Source organism: Anticarsia gemmatalis, chromosome 7 (genome assembly GCF_050436995.1).
Source record: "Anticarsia gemmatalis isolate Benzon Research Colony breed Stoneville strain chromosome 7, ilAntGemm2 primary, whole genome shotgun sequence".
NCBI classification, from domain to species: Eukaryota; Metazoa; Arthropoda; class Insecta; order Lepidoptera; family Erebidae; genus Anticarsia; species Anticarsia gemmatalis.
In genome coordinates, this window is record NC_134751.1 from 2613115 (window position 1) to 2626426 (window position 13312).

Sequence of the window (13312 nt, forward strand, 5' to 3'; positions counted from 1 at the left end):
TACCAAAAGGATTCAACTTTTGCATCAAAAGGAATTGTAATACAATCGACGTATCATCGCATCTCAGTAAAATAAAAATCACTTAGATAATAACCCTTACCAAAGCTCAGCTCGAAAAATGCTACCCAGGAAATTAGAGAATTGGATGCTAATTAGAAAAAAGAATAATAATCAAAAAGTAACCATATCGCAAATAATCTTTCAAAAAAATTTGGTCAAGCAGCATTTAGATTGGTCAAAATTGTTTCAACATCAGGTAGGTAGTTATCTGTGGTAGTAACTTCTATCAAATCGTAGAGTTCTATGTCTCTATGTCTCATTTTGGGCGGGAAATCAGCTGATATCGTGCGAAAGAGACAGCCATAGTTCAGGAAAGCAGGGGTTTGTAACAGTTTGTCTGATAATATGCAAGGAAATATATACCGTAAGTTTAAGAAATAAGGACTTTATTAGAATTCTTTGTTTATTTTACTGTAATTTATACAGGGTCCAATCGTTAAGTGTCGCTCGGCGATTATTCTGTAGATCTACCTATAGAAAAAGTTTGAATTGATTTTGAAACTGGGTTTGTTTGCAATATGATTGATCTATTTTCGAAAAATAATTAAGTATGAACTTATAAATGTTGTTATTTAAAAAAAATACAACATGTCTGAGTTGATTAATTAGTTAAAGTAGGTACTTAACTACCTACCTACTTGTGAAGAAGAACGCAGCAAGAGAACTTTTACTTTACTTTTTGATGCCATTATTTATGGTCAAGTATCTAATGTTATTCGCTTACAGTAGAAGTAGGTGTATCCTTACTTCTTTTATCTTCATGAAACTGTAGCCTGTGCATTTAGGTAATTATGTGTGTACCTACCTATCCACAAATGCCTAATAAAATTTATTGTAGAGAAAATGTAGATATCGTGCTTAGAACCAACCTGCCTAGATAACTAATATCTATGAGGTATGAATTTGCGATTAATGGATAATATTTTGCTTAAGTATACCTACCAATTAAATAGGTACAAATTAGTACTTAATATTTAAATTACTTTAATGTTTTTGTGATTTAATTATGTGAACAAACAACTGAGTATTTTTTAAATTTTTGTAATAACAAGAGGTAGGTACCTAGTAGTTAATTAAATTAATTACTCATTATGTCCCTTAATTATCTTTATTTCAGCTTCCAAAGTTCATAACAACTTACCTACAGTGCAAGCTAATTTTAACCCCCAAACCAATCATATTAATGTATTAAGTTTTTTTTTTGTAATATTACTGCGAAGTATTGCCAGCACTCAATACCTACACACTTGAGATAAAGTTGTCAGGTAGGAGTGCGTAGACTTCAGAACCAATAAATGGGATGGATCATTGCGTGGGCACTGTGGGTAGGTAAGTCTGTACTTAGTACCTACCTACAATGCAAGTGTAGTATAGTGTATAGTGTATTAATTTTATTAATAATTAGGTGCCTAAGTAAGTATAGTGTTTTATAATTTTGCTATAAAAGCATGACTATTGTTAGTTGATATGATATCAGATATTATGATTATCTTCATAACGATAAAGGGTGTGCCTTGTCATTAATTTGGATGCACTTGTTAGAAGTCAGAGTGCGAGTGACGAGTTAGTGTGATCACGGCTCGCGGCGTTCGGCGTGCGGCATGCGCGCGTGTGTGCACCGGCATTACGTGCATTATTTGTTACGTTAGGGCAAGGGCTGGGATGGGCCTGTCCCTATCGCCGCCGAGTCCTACGCTCCCTTCTCGCGTTGGTATTTGAATAGGCTCGCGCGTTGCGTAACGCGCGGCCAATGACAGCGGCCCTGCACATGCACGGGGCGGAGTCCTTACGTCACCGCGCTCTGCCCCCGCGGCCGCGCAGCCGCCGTGACGTCACGCCGCCCCTCGCCGCGCCCCGCGCCTGCAGTGCGCGACACCAGCGCCCATGCTGGCCGTGGCGTCGCACGGAAACTCGCGACAAAACACTCGTGCGCTCAAAGATGGCGGATGGGTCGCCCGAGGACCGCGCCGGCCCGAAACAAATGAACGATTTAACTTTTTCCGCGCCCGATAAAGGACTTGGTGACACAAAAAAGTGTAGTGGCGAAACATTTGACGGCGATAGTGTAAAGTTATCGTTCTACAGGGAACTGAAAACGAGTGAATCGTGTGAGAAAAGTGATACGCGCGGCGTGGCCGCGAAGCGCGCGGCGGACGTCGGAACGTATTCCCGAAAATCGTCTGGTGCGAGCACTGTGGATGGCGACGACAGGAAGAAGAGATGTATCGACAGATACGACAGCTCCGAGTCATCTGACAGGTGAGTCGGTGTGCATTTAAGTTAGCAAAACGTGCGCCTGCGTCTGTTTCGTAAGTTTGTTTGCGGCTGCGATGCTCTCGAGAGTCAATGCTCCAGTGACCGGAGGCTGTTTGATTTCGATGTCATGGCCATTGTGAAAAACTTTGGGTGTTGCTAAGCCACTTGAATTCGGTTGAACGCCCTCGGAATAGAATGCTGAGCCGCGCTGCCGCGGACCGATGTAGATATTACCATTTGAATTGTAGACTAATAAAAACTAGTAAGATATTTGGATGCTCATAAGAAGGCGTAACGAGTGAACGTGATAACTTACACAGAGATAACATCTCTGTTACATGGTGTCGGTATTATCTAATTGCCAGTAAATCTTATAAATCGCTACATCCTCAGTACATCGTAGTTAGCTGCCAAAAATAATAACCTTGACTTTTAATTAGCAGTTGCTAACAGTAAAAGTACAAACATCCACTTTAAAACTTTTCTCACAATCTTTTAGTCGTAAAGTTTGTGATTCTCGCGATAGTTGTCTGGAAAGAAGTGCGAAAAACTTTATTATCTCAATTGCGAATATAATTACGCAATTTGTAGATTGTATTCATATGTTAACATAGTAAAAATCACAATATCTACGTATGTATGTTAAATAGCTAAACACACACCTGTTAATGTTAGTCACACTTTAGGTATGATAACTTGTGTGACATAATTTGATGCTATCATAATACTCTTATGAATGTTGCATGTTACAGCTCATAGAGATAGATAGTGCTATGTAGGTTTATGTTATGCACTAAGCATTGAACTCTACTGATAAAGTGATGGTAGATCTTCATTTAAGAAAAAGATATGCTTGTAATATAATGCATCATAAACTTTGTTTATTCTTTAGCTGTTTGTCAATAATTACCAAATATTCTATGTATAATCTATAATAATAAATACATTTGCTGCAGGGTAGTGTTCCATAGCCCCAAAGCAATTTTATTTATTTGGTGCTTCCTTCAAAAGTTTCCATAGAAACATGAAAAATGTAATGTGTGTACAAAAAATAATCATATGTATAACAAAACATTATATTGAACTTGACTTCATTTTAATATCAAGGTAAACTTTGGTCATTATCATTGTCTGACGTAACATTTTGTCACGAGATATGATAAAAAATGTAATCTCTTTTGTCTTTTGCGTTTAGATCATATCAACCGTGTTGATTCTGTTATCAGAATGCGGTATTACCTAGTCACTGTGAGACTTAAACAGGATGTCTTGAAGAACATTAACATTTATTATATTGTCAAACAATAAATTCATTCATAAAGTTGTAAATTGATAAGTGTTATTGAAGTGACAATTTTCAATACCCAACATTCAATGAAGCATTGAAACAGAAAATAACATAGGAAAAATTTAATTACCGTTATTGGTCATTGATAACATAACATATTTAGTTATATTTCTTATGTGATGCTAATTGACGTTACTGTAATACGCATAATATAAAGGTGTTATCTTTTTTTAATTAATTGTACGTAATGTTTTTCAACAGTCATGCATTAAAATCATATTCTGTGGAAGTAATAATATACAGGTGCTATTTGAAATTGTATACTTATTGTAAAGTTAATAACATGACTAAGACAATTGATAACATTATCACATACTTACCTAATTGTAAAATTACCTAAGAGGGAAAACCTTTGATAATATCTGTTAGAAAATTTTGATAAATGAGGCAATAAGTGATACAATTTTTTATACAGTGACTCATAACACCTATACCTTAAATTGAATTGTTATTTTGAAACACATAACAAACTATTATATTGGATAACAATTATTTGGTTTATTGCAGAAGAATTTAATTTTTTTGTAAATTTTAATATTGCTTTTGCTGACTAAAGAAGAGGTTTGGAGGCATGTAAAAAGACATTGTTTTAGTTGCAGTTGGTGAAAGTACCATCGAAAATGATGAAAGCCCTTCTAAATCAATTAATCACTGTGACATGTACAGCACATTCACGTTCATAACGACGGTATACCCATTCCCATGGCCATACACACGTCTTAGTTTTATGAGTTACGTTTCATTTCGCCGTGTCGACTCGACTATGAATAGACCACCCCTTTACATGACAAGTGCCGAGTAGTGTGGCAAAAGTGGACTGTTCAACGTACGATATTTCTTAGTAATAATAATTATTGTATTATTACAATGGTCCAAGTATAAATATGGCTTTTGTCCACATACAATATTATGGTTGGAGGGCAAACCGGATTATGTTAAATATCTGTTTGGAAATCGCATTAGGACTTTGTAAACTAAATGAGCTAAAATATGATTCGAATTAGATTCACTTAGTATCGTACACCAGACCATTTACAATTAATATAAAATGGGTCTAAAACAGTACCAGACTATAATTAAATGGAAATCCGCGCATCAAAGTTTGTAATTGAGCCTGTTTGCATTTAATTAGGTTTGGTTTTGTTTTTTTGGTGGATTTTATTTTGCCTTTATGTAAACTAGATTCGATTTGATAGACCATTACAACCAAATCATGTAGAAATTTGATAATACGTAGCAATAAAGTCTTGAACAAAATAGTACAACTGCTTACTCATTAGGCATTGTGCGAATTCCCTGCGACTTACATACCCTAAGCTGGGTTCTAAAGTTCTAATTTAAAAGTGAACAGTAGGGGAACGCACGTCATTCGTAAATCGTAAGTTTACTAATGAATAACAATTGGTTGAATTTAATATGGAAATTCACACAGTCCCTTTATTTACTGCAAAATATATTTTATGGTATCGACCAAATGTCAATCACTCGATACGATTGTATCGAAACTTCGCGAGCTGTACACTATATAATATTAAATTCAGTGTAACAATGTCTATTGCTTAATTTACTTAGTTATGAACGATTTAGTTGGTACGATACCACAGTTAGATAGTGTCAGTTAAGTGGTGATATGTGGGTCACCCATTACTTGGTGATAACGTTAGGCGACGTGTTCGTATGAATTTAGGTGCGGTCGGGCGCGGTGCGATTGCCTTGTCTTTGATAGTTTGATACTATGATTGTTTTGTAATTGTTTTTGACTCTTATTTGATCATTATTAGAGTTTTAACAAATGTGTCATTGAGGCAAAAATTACTCAGGATCACTGTCAGGGTAACTGAAAAAGTTTATTATTTTGCCAATTTAAAACGAATGGTCATTTTGTCATCCTAGGTTAGTTCCTCTTGCCGTACATAGAAACAGTACAATATTTGCGATTCTCTAATATAAAATGTATATAGTGATAATATGTTCAACTATACTGTATTTTTAGAGCCTGATATCAAGTAAAGTGGCATGTAACAAGTGCAAGTTGTACCAACAATTTATATTTTGATATTTTAAACACTTATGCTTCATTTACATGCAAAAAGCCTGTATAATTCATGAAAGATAGACACTTAGGGCGTGCGTGCATATAATTTGCAAACCAATTACATCAGAGCGATATACTAAAAGTTTATTATATAATTATAAATTATAATAATGATTATTCAACATGCAGGTTGTGTACATGTGCTTTATTTAATCAATTTTATAAACAGTTTCCTTAATGTTTTGTAGTGATAGATAAATGTACAGATAACAAGCTTTATTCTGTGTTACAAAATAACTTGTGTCGTTCACGCTATAAAAAGGTCTTTGACCTGGCAGTCTCGAGTACGGCGACCACTTTTTACATGTCCTTCGACTTGCAGAGCTCATCTCGTATATGCAGATATTTATCGCATCATTACTTAAGCCCGTTGATCGATTGTCGATGATTGCTATTACCGTCGCGTGATTAGTGACACGCGTCGCATCAATGACACACATAATCGTTCGGTACGGTGCCATCGTAACCTGTAGCGCGAATGCGAACTTTCGATACCATCGAGTTGTCTTCGTATCGAGCGTCTGACATTTAAAACGACTTAAAACATTTCTTTAGGAAATACTTCAGGCGCTTAACAATTTTCTACATCGATAGTGATAAATAATTATAAATATCGATAATGACTTTGAAACTGGTTTGAAAGTTGGCATGTCTTTATCAATCAGCCCTCTTTAATCGCATTAAAGCCGATATTTGCGATGCGTTGATCGTAAAAGAAAGCTTATTCTCTATACGATATATAATGTTATCTCATTGTATATGTTTAATTATTGTAATCAGCGCAACAAGTATTTGTTGACATAAGTATTATCAAAGGTTGCTGAACTGAGATGCACCTAGTTGTATAACGCACTCGTATTAAGTTATTTATAATGCAATTGGATGCAGTATGGTTTTATCATCTTAATTACTTATTATGTTGTTTGTACCTCTTAAGATCTGTACAAGGTTATAATGAATGGATAGAATGATGTGACATTTTTAAATTACAATTAACAAAACAAAAGGTGGCACAAACATTGGTATATAGGTAACAGTAAACAATTAAGCAGACAAGAATATTAAAACTTGGGTTTGTTTTGTCTTAATAGTGGTTACTTTCTTCCTTCAATACCTTTATACTTCTCATAAATCGTAATAAAATTATTTAAGAATACGTTCAAAAATATTTGGTCTATATTCTTCTTTATCTAGTTAACTAGGGCTCGATAAACCAGTGTGTGGTCTCGCGAATCTAGTTAGTGAATACAAAGTTCGACTCGATACTGATAATTTGGAAGGTATGCGAATGACGTACACACTCACACTGATAAGCCACGTAATAGTTTGTAAATAATGACACGCTGTTCACATGTGATCGTATACGTAATACTACATTTACAACGAAACGCTAATAAAATGTACTAGAATTTACTACACGATTATTTAAAATTCACTTTACTTTCGGTAACATTGAAACTTGTAATTTAAATGTTGTCGGCGTTATAAATAGAAGAATCACTAAACTTTCTGTAAAACTGTTGGACGTACTTATTTATCGTATTTCTTATCGATAACGTTGATTCCAAACACGTTTTTTCCTAATTATTGGATTAAGACAACACTCGGAAGTAGGACAGCACATTTAAATGACTGAAAGTGGAACAGAGACAAATATATAACCCAATACAGATAGTATCTCACTTTTATGTCACGTCTAGACTAGTATAAAGTATAATCCCACTCATTATTATACCGATTTCAAAAAATATAATGAATATGGCATTTACTAACAAATATTCAGTGTATTTACAAATTGTAAACCATGTTGAAAGCGTGTAGGTTATCGTTTTTAGTCGTTATCTGCAGATAAAAGGGTTCAATATAATCGATAAGCGACACTTGAACCACCGAGTGTTTATCGCGTCATACTTGAGTGTTACTGTGGACTAGTATTACGTTTTAGTTACCAGAATCCGCTATTTGATAAAAGTATTAGAAACATTATGAATTTCTAGAACACGGGAATTATTTACTTCTGTATGATAGAAAAAGTTCAGATAATGGTCAGTGTTTTTAATTTATTGATAAACTCTTAACAAATCTATACTTTAGATTCTTGCCAAAAAATATCCCACGCATAAATCTAATTCGCGACTTAGTTACCTTTATCACAAAACCAATGACGTGAGTATTTATTTACAAGAAAAACAAAATTAAATATCGAAAAAAAGCACCCTTGTTTACATGATCTGATGAAAAAAACCAGATAGCATTCCGTTCTTAGTTCTTGCTGCGAATAAATGCATCCATAATATGAATCTATAATTTATTGTTATTGAACAAGACATGATCATTAATTCCAGTAGAAAATTATACTAAGTACGTCTAACGACACATTAAGACTGTCAGCTGGCTTATACGTATTTTTCATTAGCCCTATAAACATTCCTTTTGCTAAAGGATTTCTTAGAATGAAATAACACGACTGTACCGTCTACGAAGTAATCCAAGTGTCGTTTGGCAAAATTCCAAAATCGAAAATCAGGTTTATACGCTTAGCATTCTAAAGTCTTGAGTTTTGAACGCGGGGTCTATGACTTAAGCTCAAATTACGCCGCTAGACTATCTTAGACGTTTTTTTATTAAGCTTAAAAGAAATGAAAAAGAAGCAAAAGCAAGTTTCAAGCAGTAAACTTGGCGCGAAAGTTTGAACAGTGACGTTGTAGCACCTTAGAAAAGGAACAAAGTTTTGTTGCCGGATCGGTAGGTAGTAGGGCATTCACGCGAGCCTAAGCCACAAAGGGTGAGCAGAAAAATAAAAAAGTTAGGAGTTCTAACCGGGCGTACCGGGGGACAGCGAACGGGTTCCCGGACGCGCTGCGGTATGTTGCTGTTTACGATACCAATACTCGCTGTAACTTTAAATACTCCAACTTTATTTCAAAGGGTGAATGAAAGTAATGTTAAAATCGCGTGGAGACTAAGCGTGACTTATGGTGGCTAAAGTTTGATTGCAGTTAGGTACCATTAAACGTCTGCTACCAGAAATAAAAATACAATGCTAAACTAGAACTTTATGTGACCAAGCGGTAAAATTTTTTTTGTGAAATTAATGAAGGAAATTTTGTAATTATAAGAAGTAAGAAGAAAAAACTTCTATCGTTTGATGAAATGTATAAATCAGCTGATATTTTATACGCAATCAGCTGAGTACAAGCCCTGTGCACGGCTACCTACCTCGGCACATCCCGCGACCGGTTGGTCCCTTCCCTCTCTCCTCTTACCCCTCTGTCATTAGAAGCGTGCGCGGGCGCATTGGCCCGCGGCCGCTGCGCATGCCCCGACTTATGGGCTCAGGAACACTGGATGTGATTTGATTTGAATTTCCAAACAGTTCGACTTTTAGTTTAAGACCTTGTAGAATGCAAGTAAAAACTTAACGATCAGAAAAGCATCGGAATTGGAAATTGTAGTTTTAAAATCCGAAGCAGGATTTATGTTTATTGGAATAAGGGATTGGCTGCATTTAAAAAAGTCCGTAGTTAGGACTCACGAGAGGTTCACTGTTTTTCTGTCTATGTTTTTATGTTTATGATAACTGCAAAAAGTACCCAATTTATGTTATTCTGTTAAGAATTAAGAAAACTACATATCTTCCAAATTTAAACCTGTTCTATGCCACTTTGAATGTATGTTACATCCACTAGCACGGAAATGTAAATATTATGCAGTTATAGTTTCAATGTCTACAGAAGAATAATGCTCACCAACACGGAACTAAAATCCTTATAAACAGTAAACCCAAGAACAAGTAACAAGTATCGCCGGAGATGATACGGAATTCCTCTCTTAGTGATCATCACAGACAAGTTATTTTTTTGACCAAGTTCGTAATAAAACGACACAAGTCCGGTCAGGTAGAAAATGAGTCATCAACGCTCTGGTCGTTCAACTTTCATTATTGTTTATTTATATTTTTATTGTTCGACTTTTGACGCGCATTTTACCGCCACCCGTAAAGCATATGAAAATGCGGTGACAGGACAAAGAATTTCTGTATATTGCCGTGAAATTTTGGCTATAAACAAAAAGCTGTAAAATTACAATAAAAGTATAAGAAATTCATACAGTAATTACAAATTAACCGGAATTCAATGATTGCAACAACTGTCCTACTAGTACAGTGTATTTTAACAAAAGCTAGCAAATTGGCTCCAACTAACTTTAACAAACTACGAACACTAAAGCACGTACGATCCGAGCTTCAATTATGATGACATTTACAGTTAGAGCTGGAATCTTTTACAATCTTCAGGTCTTTATAACACTGGTAGACTCCTAGAGATCGTAAATATCTTTATATAATTTTACAAATATTTTTTGTATTTCACTTACGTTAAAACTCGAGAGATAAATTATATCAATAGTAAATGTATTTTATTCTTAATAGTATTTTGTTTGCATAAATGTCTCCCATAACGGTACACCTACATTACAAGTGATGTTAAAACGTATAGTTCAAGCGAAGTCTATGCACGCAAGTCTAGGCTCGGTGAACGTGGAATGTAAACAACCTTGGAAATACCGACCTATCAGCCAATATCTATGTGTTTGTTTACCCACGGACTGAAATATAGACGACCACTTGCAATCCCTTTAAAGCAAGCAATGTTTTCATTTAACTTATTGTTCTCTCTTCGTTTCTAAGATGTATTTGCGAATAACATACAAGAATTACTTCCACTGACATGCGTTGATTAATGTCACTATTGTAACTACGAATAAGGTGTTGAAATATATTGGACGTTTCAAACAGATCCATTTTTATAGCGATGTAATTGACGGTAACAAATTGTAACACGAGAAAAATAAACAGAAACAGGAAAAGTTTTATCAAGTTTTTGTCTGAAGCGGCTGTGCGGAACTCATTTGCACATATTTCATGGTATTTAATTGCGTGATTAATGAGTGTTATCGAACAGGGGAACCACATCCTTCCCATACAGGAATACCGATTGATATTTGCTGTTGTATTGGAATTTACAGCATATTATTTTGATACAGTTAATTATTACAGGCTTGCATCCGTCAATTGTATTAACCAAGTTTTCCAATAGGATTTTCTGTCATTTTAAAGAAAAAAATAAAATAAAACCTAACCATATTAAGCAAGCCTTAATTGGGTGCCATTGTGTTAAATTCGGAGTCATTTGTACGCGCGTATACTTGTTAGCGCGAACGTTATTTAGGGCAATGATTAGGGCTGGCCTATGAACACAAGTTATCAGTTTTACACCAACACTGAGCATTTCTCATCTTACACGTCAGAAAGAATCAGTGCAGTCAAAGGGCATGTGATGTACAAACTGGTTCCCCGCTAATGCAATTATCGGCTGGCTCGCCGGACCGCTCTAAGTGACCGGACCCGTACGTGAGGATGATGTCGGACCTGTGAAACGTTTAAATGAGAAAACACACCGCGTTGGGAGCTCCTATCTAAGCAACGCACTTTGTTTAGATAAAACAGAATGCATCTTCGGAAGTTTGTTTTAAAAAGAGAAAGGTTCTTGTTTGTACCTTCGAATTATGGACGTTTTTATTGAGTGGAAAAATATGCGATGAGTGTAACAAAGATCCGACGTGTGATGAATTTTTATAATTGCCCTTTACGGCAAATTATTGGAGGTTTTCCCAACCGGATGCTCGGTCACTCGCTTAGAATGTTTTCTTTATTTGTCACTGCGTCCGTAGAGACAATAGCAAGTCTCCATTTTTCTTCTAAAATAGTTTGTTTTTCGTTTTGTGTTCAAGTTTGTTAGTGTAATGTCAAAATAATGTTCTCGTGCGTGGGCTATATCAATAAAAACTTATCAATTGTTTCTGATTTGGGTACTAAAGAATTTAATAGCCAAATGATTCGAGACGGTCTGCCTGTAGGATTATAGTTCTTCAGTTTTTTGAGCACATCGAATTCATGGAGGTACTATTCTCACGTATTCTCAGAATCTGTATCCTTTGTTTTTCGTTGAGGTCAAGTCAATTAAATAAGTTTTATATTTGTACCTTCCGTTATTGCTGTAATTATTTTTCATCGTATAAAAGTCGATAGTCTATAGCAATTTTATTTTGATGAGGTATTTTCTTGTAACAGCGACAGTGCGACGCAGCTGCCTTCATACGCGCGGGACACACCTGCTTCTGCGTCGCAGTCTCTTTCACCTTTGACATTTGACACAATTTATCGTACCTCGTAAAATACCTTATCCAAGCTTTAAATGAAACATCGTTTAAGAACTTTGTAGCTTCCATATTACAGCGTACAACTGCTCACTGCCCACGCGTGCTGTAATTGACTCGTACACATGTCACGAACTACTTTTAATGGTCAACTATCTCTTTGTTTCGAAAGAACATGATAAGCATCTTTCTCAGTAGAACTCCCACTAAGTGTTTATCCTTAGAATTTTGATTCATGTAATACTGATCCTTGTCAATTATGGCCATTAAAAATTTAAATACCGATTACAAAATGTTAGGGTTAGTTGTACGTCTTCTATAATTAGCGAGCGACTGGGCGATTCGGAGCGGTCGATTCGGTGGTACCCTTTGTTATTATTTAAATTATAAACGATTAGTCTACCAAATACTGTGCCCGAGGCGACGCGTGCGCCGCTACGTCATCCTTGCATTTAAACTGCGATTTCGTGATTGTTTTTGTCTAGTTTTAGTGAAGGACGAACAAGGACGAATGATGAAATTAGCCAAAACAACTTTTTGTCCAACAATAACGTTATTTTCGAGCTGTAAATATAAAGCTTATGTTATTGACCTTTACTGAATTGAAATCGAGATAATAGACTTTACCTATGGCAAGTCTCAGTCTATAGTTGAGGTTATGTCGTTCAGGCAGACAATGAGAGACGTCTTCCGAATTCCATTGTAGGATCCCGTCGGGAAATCGCAGTTACACGATGCACCGACTTTCCGACTTAGAATGACGAGAATGTACCTAGGGGTACGATGCTAGACTATGATTGGATAGTTCAATGATATCTAGTTGATATGACGTTCTTTGAAATGTGTTTGTACTTTGAAATAACAAGGAACAAAATACGATACACTAATCAAAATGTCTGAAATAGTTAATAGCAAGCTTTGGTCATTAACTTGATACAATGGCACCCGTGCGCAATTTGAAGCATTATCTATTTTGACAGGAATGTTGTTCTAATTTTAAAGTCTCTAGTGACATTGTAGTAGACATTAACGCCAGGCTTGTTAAGTGGAACTTGACTGAACAGTGAGTTATGTCTGTTATAATTGTTACGTATCCCTTGAATAACATAATAATATTTATTATGAGAGTATGATATGTATAATATTCTATGATTTTTTCTTGTGTCGGGGATAAATCGTGCGAATCTCCACTAAGCATTACTCATTTCCTCAAGTAGCTTTCAAATAGGAATACCGAAGCAAAAAACCTTACCTCGATAAAGGGTGCGTCTAATACACCACTCAAATCTATTGCATAGACCGTGAAGGCATTCGAGGGCCCTTCGCATATAAGC

At 35.6% G+C, this 13312-nt stretch overlaps 1 protein-coding gene across 2 annotated transcripts in view; it reads left to right on the plus strand.

Annotated features, from left to right (window-relative positions):
* Positions 1–1967: 1967 nt before the first annotated feature.
* jing (AE binding protein 2 jing) overlaps positions 1968–13312 on the plus strand; it is a 131521-nt gene continuing 120176 nt past the window's right edge. For both annotated transcript variants that reach the window (XM_076116502.1, XM_076116504.1), the window contains exon 1: positions 1968–2319. In XM_076116502.1, coding sequence (XP_075972617.1) covers positions 2000–2319 — 320 coding nt within the window. In that variant the 5' untranslated portion in view covers positions 1968–1999. The remainder of the gene's footprint in view (positions 2320–13312) is intronic.